Source organism: Anabrus simplex, chromosome 1 (assembly GCF_040414725.1).
Source record: "Anabrus simplex isolate iqAnaSimp1 chromosome 1, ASM4041472v1, whole genome shotgun sequence".
Lineage (NCBI taxonomy): Eukaryota > Metazoa > Arthropoda > Insecta > Orthoptera > Tettigoniidae > Anabrus > Anabrus simplex.
The window spans coordinates 23703731-23721373 of NC_090265.1; the positions used below are offsets into that span (position 1 = coordinate 23703731).

Consider the following 17643-nt stretch of genomic DNA (forward strand, 5'->3'; position numbering starts at 1 on the left):
AAATATTTTCTGTGTTTATTTACTTGCATGGTTGCATTGCAGAGGGTTTACCCCATTTTGTCTGTAATTTTAATTTTGAATTAATTTTATTGTTATTTTCAAAATTTAATTTCATTGTTTTCAAAATGTTAAGAAATTTTTTTAAAAAATATTTGAAACTTAACAGTATTGTAATTGTATTGTATTGCCTTGAGAGGTGCAGACTACCAAGCATCTGTGTCAGTGCTCGTGTTGCCCTGATTCTTGCAGTGAGGAGGATTTGCTCAGGGCACAAGGAAATGCAGTTGCAGTTGCTCGCTTCTGGGCAAAGACTATTTAATACCATTTTGGTATATATGTGTAAAAATTCCTTCTGTTTTATTGTTACTAAATTGTAATGTAAAAACCAAAACAAAAATGTTCTATTGTATGCTTCTGACTTGAGTAAATAAATTTTAAAAATTTTGCCTTTGTATTTTTACAAAAAGGAACGTAACGGTGCATTATTTGAAGAGAATGATATTGTATGTCTTCAGTGTGGCATTTGTAATGTACGGTAGCCTCTATGGGTACAGATAACTGTCTTAAAAATTCAATACAAACGATCTAGAACATTTCTATTGAAAAATATAATCTTAATTGTTTAGCTGACCTTCAAAATTACAGGGAAACACAGATTTAAAAAGTAAGCAGTGGGAAACTACCTCACTCCTCATTTCCCTAGTACGCCTCTTCAGTGATGCCTAGGCCATCTATGACAGCTGATGGCGGAACTGTTGAGGATCCAACCAGCCTTCGGGCTGAGGACTAAACATACAAACTTTAAGTATCAACCATGTTGTTTCACAAACACACGTGCATCAGTGTAAACCACATCATAATGCACTGGCGCGCTCTTCCAAGAGGGTACGGCTATCAGAACTCCTAGTGACAGGAAACAGAACAGCTCTCATTCTCTAGCTCACGTAAGATCTGGTGAACTGCCAAGGCTTTTAATTTTTATAAATATACTGTACTTAAACTTTATCCTCTTTTAATCGCTGGGCATTTTGCACAACACGTTCTTATGCAGCTAATACCAGACAGCACACTCATTAACACACACAGGCGAAACTAGCCAATTACAAATATCAGGGGAAGATAAGCAAACAGCATGCCAATTTGGATTGGCAGGTTGCCTACCCAACAGCAGTTGAAGATTATGAATCGTTTCTTAACCCTCTCCCTCCTATCTTTGCAGCTACTCTAATGCAATTTTTCAGGTACCTTTTTTTTTACAACTCCAGATCTGTAGAGCCAATGTTTTGAACAAGAGTAAATATAAAACTACTACTCCTATATACCTGTAATTTTTACGAGGGATGCATATAATGCTGTGGCAAAAGAAAATTAAAATTTCACCAACCAAAATTGGGCGGGTTAATTCTGTCGGATTAAAATAATATGGAAAATTTATAGCGGGCAACTTGAACCGGAGAGACCTAACTCATAGTTCAAATATAACAGTTTTGTTTTTATTTCTCAGGGCCTATTTAGTTTTGAAAAGTTTATTAACACTATAATACAAATTATGTACTTGTAGGTTCCCACTTTTGATTTTCTTTATTTTGTTGCTTCATTTTTGCTTACTGGTTTGTATTGTGTGCTAAAAGTTGAAAAAATTCCTCTCCAAAATACAATGAAAACTAGTCAAACACACTGATCCTAACAGTAGTTGTGGAAAACATCTTGATCTTTATTGGAGAGATCGGATGCGATATAATCCAAATTATTAGGCCCATTGTACAGGCGTAGGACTAATTAGTTGAGCTATCTTTGCCGAAACCTGCATTTAACACTCCTCATCTTCAAATCCTTTGATTTCTGTTTCAAAACCACTACCATTGCTGCTAGCTATCACTTTCATCGATATAACCTCCTAAATCAACACATTCATCTTGCAAATATGGTATTTCCTCATCAGTAACAAAAACCACCGCTCACTGTGCCGCCATATCTGTTAACATCGAGTGCAACCTTGCTGCAATATGTCCGTCACATATATCCAAACGCATTTAAACTAGTATCGAAAGATCACTAAACATTAACCCTACAAGTGCCACTGCTATATTCTGTAATGCCATGCGTTAAAGCTGAAACTGTAGTGTGGTTTAGAAAATATTTTATAAAATTGGTAAATATTATCAGAAACCAACAATATATGCACCATTTTGATCAGAAAGAGTATTTTCATGATAAAAATACATATAAAAACTGAAAATACTTGAACTAAAGATCCTTTATAGAAAGCGAACTTTTCTGTTGTCGCACATACAGCGCACTTCCTTAGTTGTCTGAAGTGCTGTATCGTCATCTGACAAATTATCCAAACTTCCTCCAGCCTCACCTAGATTTTCAATGTCCTCAGAATCATTTTCACTATCAATTTCACTAGTCACTACCCTCATGAAAAGCTTGTGAAATATCCAATTCAGTTAGCAATGTTTTTGATTTTGACGCTGCCATGTCTGTTTACTACAGTCACATGGCAATTACTAGATACAAGATTTGTATGGACATGAAGCTGTAACAAATATTACCAAAAGTGACAATAGTGGTGATAAGTGTGAACTAGAGACATTCAAGTTAATGTATTACTAATGTTTCACCAACAGATGACAAAACAATCAAGAAAACACACATTTACTGAGGATCTCAAAAGGCAATCCTGGCACCACAGGAGGGCACAGTGAGCCATTTTTAGAGATCCTTGGCACTTCTTGGGTTAAGATATATAGCAATTTTTTCTAAATACGCCGTGCTAAGAATACCAGTACTAACTCTAAAATTCACCAAGAGATGGCAGAGGTGTATGCTCCTACAACACAGGTACAACCTAATACAGAATGCGATTCTTTTTTCACTACGATGTAGTACGATAGATTGCGGAGGGGGTTAAAACAAATTTATATTTTATTCAGTTATTGAATACATCATTATGTAGGATTAATTTCTTGTAAATAAAACAAAAATTATACACAATTTCATTTTTAACTCTGAAGCCTAGCGAAAAGTGCCAGGAGTGTGATCGCGCTCCGTGTTGCAGCTGTCTATGTAAGTCGTAATAGTTTGCACATATCTGACAGATGGCAGTTCCAGTCGGGATCACTCTGTAGTAAATACTACATAGTTTCTAAATCTACCACCAGAATCTGTGCGACATGTTGTGTTGATGTTATGATCTTTTTCTATTTCAGCTGTTTGGCGTGTACCTGTAGACTATATGTTCGTAATAATGGCGACCAGTTCTCGTATTGTGTTTGAAATTGACGACGATTTGGTACAGTATATTGATTAATTGAGTGATTATTCTGATTATATCGAGTCAGGCGTTGATTAAGATCATACTGAGAGTAATAATAATGCCGGTAACGTTTCAAACAATAACGATAGTGGTTATGTTATCCGACTTACTCGTGTGACAGTGATGCATGAAATTTCAAATAAAGACGGTAATGATAGTGACGGGAATAATGATGGAATTGACGGAGACAGTAATGACGATGATGACCAGATTCCCGATTTCCGTAAAATTCAGTCCGATCACGACGTGCAATTTTAGCCCTCTCCTGCATTTCTTGAGACGCCCAGCCCTAAACGCGCACCTCCTCCTGATTCTAGACCAAGTCGTATTTTAATCCATTTTTACAAGAACAATTATTCTTAAAACACTGATATTTTACGAACTAGTAAACAGTGCATCTGTTTGCACAGGAATACCAAATTTAGGTGAGTACGATCAAAATACTAGGATATACTGAGATCCAAATTTGAATTTTAAAATTTAAAAAAAAATTGCATGAACAAATTTAATTTTTTTGCTCGGAAGTATGAATTATTTCCGTGATGTTAATATAATGAGTGAAGAGAGGGATCACTTAGCTACAAGAAAATGTAAACTACAATGTAATATCTTGAAAAGTGAGGATAGGATATGCTTTTATCTTCGGTGCTGCATAATAGGCATTTTCTCTCTGGCATTCTTAGCAACCACGGCAGTAAGGGAGCCGGTACTAAGAAGGTTAATATTGCCTCATAGAGAGACATTAATGTCAACAAACTGGAAGCAATGCAGATGTTCAGTGGTTCATTGAGATCAATAAAAAAAAGAAACTATTGCAAACTGCTTCAGAAAAGCTGGAGTCGTTTATGCAGAAGACATCATCACAGAAAGTGAAGTGTTGGATGATGGAGAAACAGAGAAAAATTGGAAATGCTTGTATGGAAATTTGGATGTGCCAACAAGTGAGAATCTTCTGACTACGTCAGTGTGGACTATAAGTGTGTTAGTGCAGAAACAAATAATTTTTGATGAAATTGTGGCAGACATTCTGTGTGATAGAAATCCATATGATGATGAGGTGGAAGAGAAAGATGTGCCTCAAAGTGTTTGGCAGATTTTGACTCTTGTGTAGGCAGGGAACATGGCATGTAGTCTTCAAGATTTTCGTCTGTCACGAAGTGATGTGCCAGAGTCTATCTTAAATTCATGTGCAGTCATGGTGACTATCTTGAATGTTCTTGTGTGTCTAGGAACTTGAATGTTCTTTTGTGTCTAGGAATGTTCAGAAGAAAGTCACAAACTTTTAAATCCAGAACATAGTGTACTGGAAGAGTGTAAAATTTTATATGCTGAAAATTTACAGAAACCCTCTTGCAATCACTGTATATCATTACTTCTATACACATATCCTAATTTTTCAATCACCCGGTCCTGTTTTAGCTGTGTAAGTTAGGTTCTATTGTAATTCTAACTCAGAACTGAGTTTTAATAAATGCTTAATTGGTTTCATGAAGCTGATGAGGATGCCTATATATCTTTTGTTATAGGATTAGCTAGTTTAGCTACTCTGATATCAGGAGAAATCTTATCTATAGAAATAGGGTGGTGAGAGTTTACCGTAATATCATGAACTGTAAGAGAATATGTACTTGTCCTTAGGAAACATTAATAATAATAATAATAATAATAATAATAATAATAATAATTAGGAAACATTTATGTATCTTATGATAGTTTTGTATCTTCTGTTACGTTCTTTACCGGGTGAGTTGGCCATGCGATTAGGGGCGCGCGGCTGTGGGCTTGCATCCGGGAGATAGTGGGTTCGAATCCCACTGTTGGCAGCCCTGAAGATGGTTTTCTGTGGTTTCCCATTTTCACACCAGGCAAATGCTGGGGCTATACCTTAATTAAGGCCATGGACACTTCCTTCCAACTCCTAGGCCTTTCCTATCCCATCGTCGCCATAAGACATATCCGTGTCGGTGCGACATAAAGCCACTAGCAAAAAAAAAAATCTGTTACATTCAAAAGCTACTGCATTCTTTTAGCCAAGGAGGTATTCATGTGTTCATAAAACTATGGTTTGCTATACATTGCCTTTCAAGATTTGTTCATAGTAGGAGTTAGTCTCTGTTCTTTTCAAGTTTTCTTCCTCATAGTCAAATTTTACATGATGTATTAAACATTCTGTTACAGAACGGTTACAGGAACTTTCGCGGATGATGCAAGAGAAACGGGTCGAGTTCATGAAACTGAAGGATGAGACAGCACAAGTGAAGAACGGCTCTGCTGATGACCGTCTGGACGAAATGTGCCAGCAGATTGATGAGTAAGGAGCCATTGACTTTTATCATCATCCTACCATTGAAGTTCATGCATGCTTTGGATGGTAGTGGGGTTGTGTCCATTTTAGGTTTTGTTGTGTGTTGTGTTCTTTGATCTTATAACTTGTGAATTCATAGCTTTTGTAGTGCAGATTCACTTCTACATTATGAAATTGTTTAGGGTATTGCACAATTCTAGAGAGCTGCTGGAAGATGCACTTGAAGTCTACAAGAAATACATTCCAGGCTATCCACTGCGCATAAGGGCATGGGTGAATGCCAAATATCAATGGAGGGTATAGCACTTCCAGCTTATAGCATGAATGGTTCTGGGTGTGATTGAAGAAATTTAGAAAACCAGAAAGGAAATCAATAAAACTAATGGCTTCAGCTATCAAGTGCAGGCATTTAGGCTGCCTGAGTGAGTGTCAGTTTTGACATTCTGTTATACTGTATGAGATAGCAGAGAAACAGATCTCAATGTCTGAGTTTTAATTAATTTTGTCACGTAAACACTTATTGTGTCACCAGACATTGTAATCAATTCAATACTGATCTGCATTTAGGGCAGTCGCCCAGGTGGCAGATTCCCTGTCTGATGTTTTCATAGCCTTTTCTTAAATGTTTCAAAAGAAATTGGAAATTTATTGAACATCTCCAATGGTAAGTTATTCCAATCCCTAACTCCCCTTCCTATAAATGAATATTTGCCCCAATTTGTCCTCTTGAATTCCAACTTTATGACATGGAGTGTCCAGCCTTCAAAATCCCAACTACCTCTGCTGGTTTGAACCAGTGATCTTGAGATCCAGAGGTCAGCACTCTTCTTCTGATCTACAGAGGTAGCAAGGAAATTAATGAACGGAGGACTTCTTCAAGTGTAATGTAAGAATTTCCCTATCAATGAGTTTAGCATCTTACTATAAAAATACAGAAATGGCAATTTCGACTCTTACTTGTACCCATTTGGAGCACCATAAGCATGAGAGAGAGGTTTTTTTATGCTGTATAATTTATAGGTCATGGAAAAACACAAACTTCATCAGAATTGCAGTGTTGTGAAGGTTACAGTTATTCACAAGCATGATTATTACATGACATATGCTATACTTCGAAGCCAGACTATCCATGCACATTATTACTCCACATTCTTGTAGCGTGTAGCTTTGAGTGCGGGTGAACAAGCTGGATGGACTATTTCGGAACCCGTACACCACTTTGTAGGACAATGTCAGAGTGTATGTTGTACGAACTGTGGTGAAATTGTTCAGTTGATGAGGCTGGAAAGTACTATACCCACAATTTAATAAATACATTGGAGATGCTGCCCGTAAAAACTGCTTGCACACTATCCCATTGCTGCCGACGGAGCTCAGAGAATCTATGGGCACATGTTTTCACTGTGGTTAAAAATAGAAACTGCTTTTTCATTGAAGTGTGACTTCCCCAGAATTATGTTGGATGCTTCTAATAAGCAGATGTATTATTCTGCGGGCCATCTTTTGAACAGACTAAAGTGGAAGTAACATCATTGCTTCATCACACTCGCCTTGGTTGCCAAATAAGCTGACATGCAGTTAAAAATTGTACTGCCGCACTACAATACAGCACAGCTCTTGCCGGACGTAGAAATCTTGCATTTCTTTTTCAACTGATAACAGGCTGGCGAGTTTTTGTTCGAATCCATTGCACGAAGGTCTGTGTACACACAATAATATTCAGTAACGAGAAAGAGTAAGAATGAAGCAACAAACAAACTTGTTTAGAAACCGTCGTAGTTCTTCCTTTTCCATTAGATGGTAGCACATAGCAGTATATTGTTATAAAAGATTATGTGTAGTATCGAAATTTATCACTAGTGACTGGAACCTACGTGACAAACCATAATTTGTCCACCTTTTCCAACAGAAACTTTTAAACCTCCTGTACCCTCTTTATCTTGCCAGATTTTCGTTGGAGGATTTCTGATGAATGTAAGTCTCATCTAAATAAAATATATGAGGCGAAAGGTCCTTATTCCTCAGAAGATGCATTTTTCTCAAAAACATTACCCTGGCTGTTATTACGAGGATCGAGTCATAAGTCGTGGCAACTTTTTTGTTTCTCGCGAACAGGAAACAACACGGGAAATCTAAGATATGCATTTGGAAATATTGGGCATGTACTTATGCATAGTGCCTGAAGATACATTCTGATTTCAGGAAATTCTCGTAGGAAAGTGACAGAACACAGGCCATTGGTAAACATTGTTTTATTATAGTATAGATAGCAAATACACAAGACTACGTACAAAGGACAGGTCTCCACTGGTTACAGATCTTCGAAATAATCACCCAAGGTTTCCACTGTGCATTGCCAGTGGTGAGGCAGGTGCTGAATACCATTCGCTGCATGTGTATCGCTAACGTGTGACACCTCTCTCCCATCTCGTCACTGTTCTATAGGGCATGGCATGCACACCTAATGCTTCCCGAGGCTCTGCATGGCATTGACGTGCATTTCCGCTGCGGAGAATTGCTATTTTAATATACGATTGTTGCTCCTGCTTGTTGACTTCCATTTTGTGATGCTCTCACTCACACACTGAACTTGGGAGCATGCTTAGACCCACACTGTTGTTTACATACACCATCTAATGGCATCATACGCAAGTACATACCGTACGTTTCCAAATGCATATCTTAGATTTTCTGTGTTATCTTCTGTTCGCGAGAAAAAAAAAGTAGTTGCATTGGCTTATGACTCGACCTAAGTATATCGGCTCTCTCCATTTAAAATATTCTTCCGTCATTATTTATTTATTTATTTATTTATTTATTTATTTATTTATTTATTTATTTATTTATTTATTTATTTATTTATTTATTTATTTATTTATTTTTTCCCCCCATACTTGAACCCCACAGACTTCAGTATCCTCCACAATGAAGTAACTCCCCATTTAAATTTTATATCTCTTTCTTAATCACCACGTAATTTATTCAGTGTTGGGTATTCACCTTTTATGTAATAACTGAGGAGAGTTCTTATTAAACCTTTATGGAATCCGTCGATTGCCTTTGTTATACAGTTCCTTTTGATTTGTTTGTGCGGTGATTGAAATGAAATGGAACCAGATGTCTGGGTACTGTCTTTACCTTCCTTCACTATACGCTGAACGGTTCGCGTACTAACTTGAAAAGCTTCTGACACTCTCTGCTGCACTTTATACACACTCACTAAAGGGCCATTATTTTCTGCTTCCTTTTGAAAATATTCATGGACATTGGTGATCATTTTCCTACCCTGGCTCATCTCCTTCCTCTTCGCCATTGTAAGATATGTACAATATTAAGTAGAAGGAAGGATCCACCTTTCAATACTCTGTTATTAAGTTGAACCAAATAGAAGTTACAACCTGTTCATTTGGGACTGGTTTCAACACATTTGAAGTGTCATCAGCCAATTAGCAAAGCAGTGCAAAAATTATGTCATAAAGATCTAAAAGCACATAACGCAATGATCGCAGACAAAAAGAGTACGTGGATCTTTATGACTTAATTTTTGCACTGCTTTGCTAATTGGCTGATGATGACACTTCAAATGTGTTGAAGCTGGTCCCGAATGAACAGGTTGTAACTTATATTTGTTTCAACTTAATAACAGAGTGTTAAAAAAAGGTGGATCCTTCCTTCTATTTAATATTGTATATTTCTCTATTCAATACAGAACAATCACGAAATTTTTAACTTTAAATTGTAAGATATATAGTGCAGTTATTACACACAACAACAACAACAACATAGAGCAACGCAAACAGAAACAATAGAATAAAAAAAAAACTAATGTCACATCACATGCCACGAGCACACTAACCAAAGAATGCAGTAAAGGACGCAGCAAGTATTACTCACGAAACAAGAATAATCCTAAAACAAACTCGTCAAACAAGCCCTATGTAATACCCACACGCACACTGTAAGACTACTCGGCAACACAGCATTTCATAGAGCGAAGTGAACGATGCTATCTCCCCGGGCGACTGAGTAGTTCTCAACATCACTGCTAGGTGATCTTTTGTCTCATTAGGCAGTGACATACCGCCCGCACCCCACTTCCCCTGACAGCATGTAGGCTGCCCGCCATCAGAGCAGGAAAAACCTATAGATAACTCAAGGTCTTGACATGCTGCAAATCAGTAAGGGAACATTGTAGTTCAGCAACTGTCTGCAAGGATTACAGTTGAACCTGTTCTCTTTGAATTCTCCATATTTGAATGTGCAGAAAATGTGCACATTCATTAAATGCACAATACTTGCCAGGGTACCCATTTTCTGGAAAAACAGGGAGAGCACAGGGAAATAAAAATGCAGAAAATATACAGGGAAATGACTTCTCACATCTAAATTAAGTTTTCGATACAAGACTGGACCCAAATGGAATGATTTAATGAGACTGCTAGAGTTTTATGCAGTGAGAAGTACGATTTGAGAGAAAAATACAGTCAACAATCAACAAATTAATCTAAAAAGCCACCTAATCGATACTTTATTTCTTTTGCCTTTGGCAAACTTAAAAATACATTAACAAACACAGTACATGTTTCGACCACTTAGTGGTCATCTTCAGCTGTATATAAAAAATCTTAGATGATAACATTTAAAAGCAAGCACATTGGATCTTAAAACTATATCCCATGGGAATCCAAAAACTATTGTTCTAGATGCTTTAAATGAATTGGAAGTTGGGGGGGGGGGGGGGTAAGGATATTTATGTGAATGATACTTAAATTACAGTATCGTTTACAATTGTGTTTAAAAAACTTAAATGATGAAAAACATATTTAAAATATTTAAAAACGTCTATGGTAAAATTCTTTTTGATAAAATTAGGTGGCGTGAATAAAAAGTTCGTGTTTGTAATAATCTTCAGGTATTTGTGAGAAAATAATAACTTAATTAAAATTCGCGTCTGTGGTGCTGTTGAACACTTTGTTTTAAATAAACATACTTTAAAATATTCTAAAGTGTCTATGGTTAGGCACTTATTCAAAAACACTTGTCTTGAATGAAAGTTTGTCAGATGCACCAGGCTTCAGGTATTTGTTTATATTTAATAACTTCCTTGAGTGATATTCTTGTGGTTAAAAGGCCGTGTTGACTGTTCAACTTCCGAGAATTGCTCTTCGGAATGTGATAAAAGAAATTATGTTAGTCGTTTAACTTGTTAAAACCCTGTGGTGGCTTCTGTTATACAAAATGGCGATCTGATTCGAGCAGCTTGCCTCGCGATCTGTAACCAGCAGGAGATCGTAATATATTAAAATATAACATATGATAAAAGTAAAAAGCTCCGAGTTCTAAATAGATAGCGGGAAGATATTTGTATTCGTGATTGTATGGCCTTGACTTACCTTATCTGGCAAATGTTTAATCCGCGTTGCCTTGGAGAACTGCCTTCGTGCGCGACCTAGTGTGATAGCGGTGTGACATGGTCTGATTGTTCGTGGAATATTCTGGAGAAAGGGGAAGTAGAGTTGTGTCGTCATCTAGTACGTCTTGTGAGTGGGGAGGGATTACTGGTTGTGCTTCAGTGACGTCGTGTTCGAGTATTTCATTTGTTTGTCTTGTTTGTTTACTGTTTACCATTTCCACGTATTTACTGAATTGTTCGTATAGGATGTTTTTTTTGTTCGTTTCGTTTAGATTCCGTTCCCTGTTCTCTAGTTTATCGAGAGTAATGTGGATGTTTTCTAGGTTATTCATTAAACTTCCTTTATTAATCCTGCTGATAATTTGGAGATCTTGTCTGATGTTAGTGAAATTGAGATTTGCTTCCTTCATATGAGCTCCCATAGCAGAGTATCTTCTGTATTTCTCTGCATTAACATGTTCCTGGTATCTAATTAAAAAGCTCCTCCCAGATTGCCCCACGTATGTGTTTTTGCACTGGGTACATGTCAATCTGTAAATGCCAGATTCCTGGAATTTGTCATCTTTAAGTTTATTGACTTTATTGTGATTAAAAAATCTGTGTTTTGTGTTGTTGTTGGTTGAGAAAGCTATTTTGGTATTGTGCTTCTTAAACAAATTCGTGATTTCATAAATCCTTGGGTTATTAAAGGTGAATTTGACGTATTTCTTTGCATTCTCCGATTGTTGCTTTAGTTTAATTTGTTGTTGATATTTGCACTTAGAAATGATTTTGTTAATGAATTTCAAACTGAAACCGTTATGTAAGGCTTGTTGACGAATGAAAGATAATTCCTTCTTTCTGTCCTTATCTGTTAACGGGATTTCAAAGGCCCTGTTGACGAAACTGTAGTAGGCGGATTTCTTTTGTGAAGTGGGATGTAAAGAATCGCTTTTAATTGTAGTCGGTGTAAAAGTGGGTTTTCTGTGTATTTTAAACTGGAAATGGTTGTTTATCCGAATTGTTTGAATATCTAGAAAATTGAGTGTACCTTCTTCTTCTTCTTCCGCTGTAAATTTAATGTTTGGGTCTAAAGTATTCAAGGTATTTAGAATACTTTGACTGTCATTAAGTTCTTTGTTTATAATGACAAAAGTATCGTCAACAAAGTGTACCCAGAAATCTAGTCCTTTAATGTGGCCTACTATCTGAGTGTATTCCAAGTGATCGAGGTATATGTTAGCTAAAATTCCAGAGGCCGGTGCTCCCATAGGTAGTCCGTCTTGCTGATAAATTTTATTATTAAAAGAAAAGAAATTATGGTTCAATATGAATTCCAGGATAGTTATAAAGTTTCCTATTTCAGGTTTACTGATGCGTTTATGGTCTAATAAATTAGTTTTTATAATCTTGATAGTGTCTTTTATAGGAATGTTCGTATACATGTCTTTAATGTCGAAAGAACTTGTTACGTGAGAACAAGTTAATGTGAAATCTTAGCGGCCTTACAAAACTCTTTAGAGTTTTTTATCGAGGTTTTGGTATAAAAAACATAGTTTTGGGACAAAAACTTATGAATAAACTGAGAGGCTTTGTACGTAGGACTTTTCCGAAAATTAATTACTGGTCTAATAGGTACGTCCTTTTTATGTAATTTAGGCATAGCTCTTGCCTTAGGAAGTCCAGGGTTCATATTTATGAGTTTATGGACTTCTTGGTTATTTAAAAGGAAGGTGCAGTGCTTCAGTATTCCTTTCAAATTCCTTTGGATATTTAGGGTGGGGTCTTTCTCAATTACCTTAAACTTGTTACTATTGAAAAAAGTTTCTGTTTTCTTAATGTATTCGGTTTCATTTAATATTACCACTGTTCCTCCTTTGTCGGCTTTTGTTATAACTACATCGTTTTGCCTAATTTTACGCTGGAGATCTTTCTCAACTTTTGAAATGGCGGAATTAGTTAATAATCCTTTAATTACGGAGGGAATCTTTTTCTTTGCTTCGTACCGTACATCATTTTGAATGTCGACTGGAAGAGTTTGTATGGCCGTTTCTGTTTCTGCTAACGTTTGTATTAATTCTAGTTTGTTGTTGATACTTTGCCAATTATGATTTGGACCTTTGCCTAATATTTGTAGTTCTTGTTCTGTAAAAGTCTTGTTAGACAAATTTTTTACAGGGGGTGGGAGTTTTTCACAATTGAAAGGTGTTTTAGGTTGAGGCTTATATTGTTTAGTTAGGGTATTGCTTTTTAGGTTTTCTAACTTCTTATTCAATGTCGCCTGTTTCTTGTTCATTAGACTCTCTACTTTATCTCTACAGTATTTTTGTACAGAATCCCATTCTAACTGTACCAAATTTATTGACGCTGAAAGGTGCGCTAGGTAAAGTTCCCGATTAAGGAAAGATTTCTTCCTATACATAAATTTGATTTCTCTTTTAAGCCATAGACGGTTAACTGTTTTCTGGGTTGAAATTTGGAATACTGAGCGTATACTGTTTCTTTGTGTCCCTTTTAAGAAATTAGGAACCAGGTTGTTAATCAAATATTCTTTCAGGAAAGTTATATCTGTGCTTACTTTTGCAAGTTTCATCTTTAGTTTAAGATAGATGTTCGTACTATTTCCTGCTTGGTTAGCATTCGTATTGCAAGCTGTCCACTTCATGACCGTATCGATGAGTTTAATCAACAAATTAATCTAAAAAGCCACCTAATCGATACTTTATTTCTTTTGCCTTTGGCAAACTTAAAAATACATTAACAAACACAGTACATGTTTCGACCACTTAGTGGTCATCTTCAGCTGTTTATAAAAAATCTTAGATGATAACATTTAAAAGCAAGCACATTGGATCTTAAAACTATATCCCATGGGAATCCAAAAACTATTGTTCTAGATGCTTTAAATGAATTGGAAGATGCGGGGGGTTGGGTTGGGGTAAGGAGATTTATGTGAATGATACTTAAATTACAGTATCGTTTACAATTGTGTTTAAAAAACTTAAATGATGAAAAACATATTTAAAATATTTAAAAACGTCTATGGTAAAAAAATTTTGGATAAAATTAAGAAACAGGCGACATTGAATAAGAAGTTAGAAAACCTAAAAAGCAATACCCTAACTAAACAATATAAGCCTCAACCTAAAACACCTTTCAATTGTGAAAAACTCCCACCCCCTGTAAAAAATTTGTCTAACACGACTTTTACAGAACAAGAACTACAAATATTAGGCAAAGGTCCAAATCATAATTGGCAAAGTATCAACAACAAACTAGAATTAATACAAACGTTAGCAGAAACAGAAACGGCCATACAAACTCTTCCAGTCGACATTCAAAATGATGTGCGGTACGAAGCAAAGAGAAAGATTCCCTCCGTAATTAAAGGATTATTAACTAATTCCGCCATTTCAAAAGTTGAGAAAGATCTTCAGCGTAAAATTAGGCAAAATGACGTAGTTATAACAAAAGCCGCCAAGGAGGAACAGTGGTAATATTAAATGAAACCGAATACATTAAGAAAACAGAAACTTTTTTCAATAGTAACAAGTTTAAGGTAATTGAGAAAGACCCCACCCTAAAAATCCAAAGGAATTTGAAAGGAATACTGAAGCACTGCACCTTCCTTTTAAATGACCAAGATGTCCATAAACTCATAAATATGAACCCTGGACTTCCTAAGGCAAGAGCTATGCCTAAATTACATAAAAAGGACGTACCTATTAGACCAGTAATTAATTTTCGGAAAAGTCCTACGTACAAAGCCTCTCAATTTATTCATAAGTTTTTGTCCCAAAACTATGTTTTTTATACCAAAACCTCGATAAAAAACTCTAAAGAGTTTTGTAAGGCTGCTAAAGATTTCACATTAACTTGTTCTCACGTAACAAGTTCTTTCTACATTAAAGACATGTATACGAACATTCCTATAAAAGACACTATCAAGATTATAAAAACTAATTTATTAGACCATAAACGCATCAGTAAACCTGAAATAGAAAACTTCATAACTATCCTGGAATTCATATTGAACTATAATTTCTTTTCTTTTAATAATAAAATTTATCAGCAAGACGGACTACCTATGGGAGCACCGGCCTCTGGAATTTTAGCTAACATATACCTCGATCACTTGGAATACACTCAGATAGTAGGCCACATTAAAGGACTAGATTTCTGGGTACGCTTTGTTGACGATACTTTTGTCATTATAAACAAAGAACTTAATGACAGTCAAAGTATTCTAAATACCTTAAATACTTTAGACCCAAACATTAAATTTACAGCGGAAGAAAAAGAAGAAGGTACACTCAATTTTCTAGATATTCAAACAATTCGGATAAACAACCATTTCCAGTTTAAAATACACAGAAAACCCACTTTTACACCGACTACAATTAAAAGCGATTCTTTACATCCCACTTCACAAAAGAAATCCGCCTACTACAGTTCGTCAACAGGGCCTTTGAAATCCCGTTAACAGATAAGGACAGAAAGAAGGAACTATCTTTCATTCGTCAACAAGCCTTACATAACGGTTTCAGTTTGAAATTCATTAACAAAATCATTTCTAAGTGCAAATATCAACAACAAATTAAACTAAAGCAACAATCGGAGAATGCAAAGAAATACGTCAAATTCACCTTTAATAACCCGAGGATTTATGAAATCACGAATTTGTTTAAGAAGCACAATACCAAAATAGCTTTCTCAACCAACAACAACACAAAACACAGATTTTTTAATCACAATAAAGTCAATAAACTTAAAGATGACGAATTACAGGAATCTGGCATTTACAGATTGACATGTACTCAGTGCAAAAAAAACATACGTGGGGCAATCTGGGAGGAGCTTTTTAATTAGATACCAGGAACATGTTAATGCAGAGAAATACAGAAGATACTCTGCTATGGGAGCTCATATGAAGGAAGCAAATCACAATTTCACTAACATCAGACAAGATCTCCAAATTATCAGCAGGATTAATAAAGGAAGTTTAATGAATAACCTAGAAAACATCCACATTACTCTCGATAAACTAGAGAACAGGGAACGGAATCTAAACGAAACGAACAAAAAAAACATCCTATACGAACAATTCAGTAAATACGTGGAAATGGTAAACAGTAAACAAACAAGACAAACAAATGAAATACTCGAACACGACGTCACTGAAGCACAACCAGTAATCCCTCCCCACTCACAAGACGTACTAGATGACGACACAACTCTACTTCCCCTTTCTCCAGAATATTCCACGAACAATCAGACCATGTCACACCGCTATCACACTAGGTCGCGCACGAAGGCAGTTCTCCAAGGCAACGCGGATTAAACATTTGCCAGATAAGGTAAGTCAAGGCCATACAATCACGAATACAAATATCTTCCCGCTATCTATTTAGAACTCGGAGCTTTTTACTTTTATCATATGTTATATTTTAATATATTACGATCTCCTGCTGGTTACAGATCGCGAGGCAAGCTGCTCGAATCAGATCGCCATTTTGTATAACAGAAGCCACCACAGGGTTTTAACAAGTTAAACGACTAACATAATTTCTTTTATCACATTCCGAAGAGCAATTCTCGGAAGTTGAACAGTCAGCACGGCCTTTTAACCACAAGAATATCACTCAAGGAAGTTATTAAATATAAACAATAAATACCTGAAGCCTGGTGCATCTGACAAACTTTCATTCAAGACAAGTGTTTTTGAATAAGTGCCTAACCATAGACACTTTAGAATATTTTAAAGTATGTTTATTTAAAACAAAGTGTTCAACAGCACCACAGACGCGAATTTTAATTAAGTTATTATTTTCTCACAAATACCTGAAGATTATTACAAACACTAACTTTTTATTCACGCCACCTAATTTTATCAAAAAGAATTTTACCATAGACGTTTTTAAATATTTTAAATATGTTTTTCATCATTTAAGTTTTTTAAACACAATTGTAAACGATACTGTAATTTAAGTATCATTCACATAAATCTCCTTACCCCCCCCCAACTTCCAATTCATTTAAAGCATCTAGAACAATAGTTTTTGGATTCCCATGGGATATAGTTTTAAGATCCAATGTGCTTGCTTTTAAATGTTATCATCTAAGATTTTTTATAAACAGCTGAAGATGACCACTAAGTGGTCGAAACATGTACTGTGTTTGTTAATGTATTTTTAAGTTTGCCAAAGGCAAAAGAAATAAAGTATCGATTAGGTGGCTTTTTAGATTAATTTGTTGATTAAACTCATCGATACGGTCATGAAGTGGACAGCTTGCAACAAGAAAAATACAGAGTGAGCATGTTTGGTAGTGGAGGAGAGTGAATGAGAAAGAATTAATTTGTAATTTCTTTGTTCACATTGAACCAAAACTTAAATTATAATAATACACACCTCAAAAAACCTTTTGCATCACTTGGAGTTCTGCATTTTGATTTATTCACAAAGACGCACACAAAATGCTGTCAGTTGCATACACCAGTTTATTTACAAATTATTACACATCATGGTTCATGGTGTGGGTTGCTGTAGTCACGTCCTAGTTAGTGAACCATAGGCAACGGCTGAGTGGCCTAGTAAGTGGTCCTGAGAGTCGGGATACCAGTAG

The 17643-nt window shown here is 35.9% G+C and overlaps 1 protein-coding gene across 4 annotated transcripts in view; it reads left to right on the forward strand.

Moving 5' to 3' along the window:
- LOC136883405 (bromodomain-containing protein 8) overlaps positions 1–17643 on the forward strand; it is a 445412-nt gene that overhangs the window by 53074 nt on the left and 374695 nt on the right. For all 4 annotated transcript variants that reach the window (XM_067155679.2, XM_067155690.2, XM_067155698.2 and 1 more), the window contains one exon: positions 5501–5633. In XM_067155679.2, the coding sequence (XP_067011780.2) occupies positions 5501–5633 (133 nt within the window). The remainder of the gene's footprint in view (positions 1–5500; positions 5634–17643) is intronic.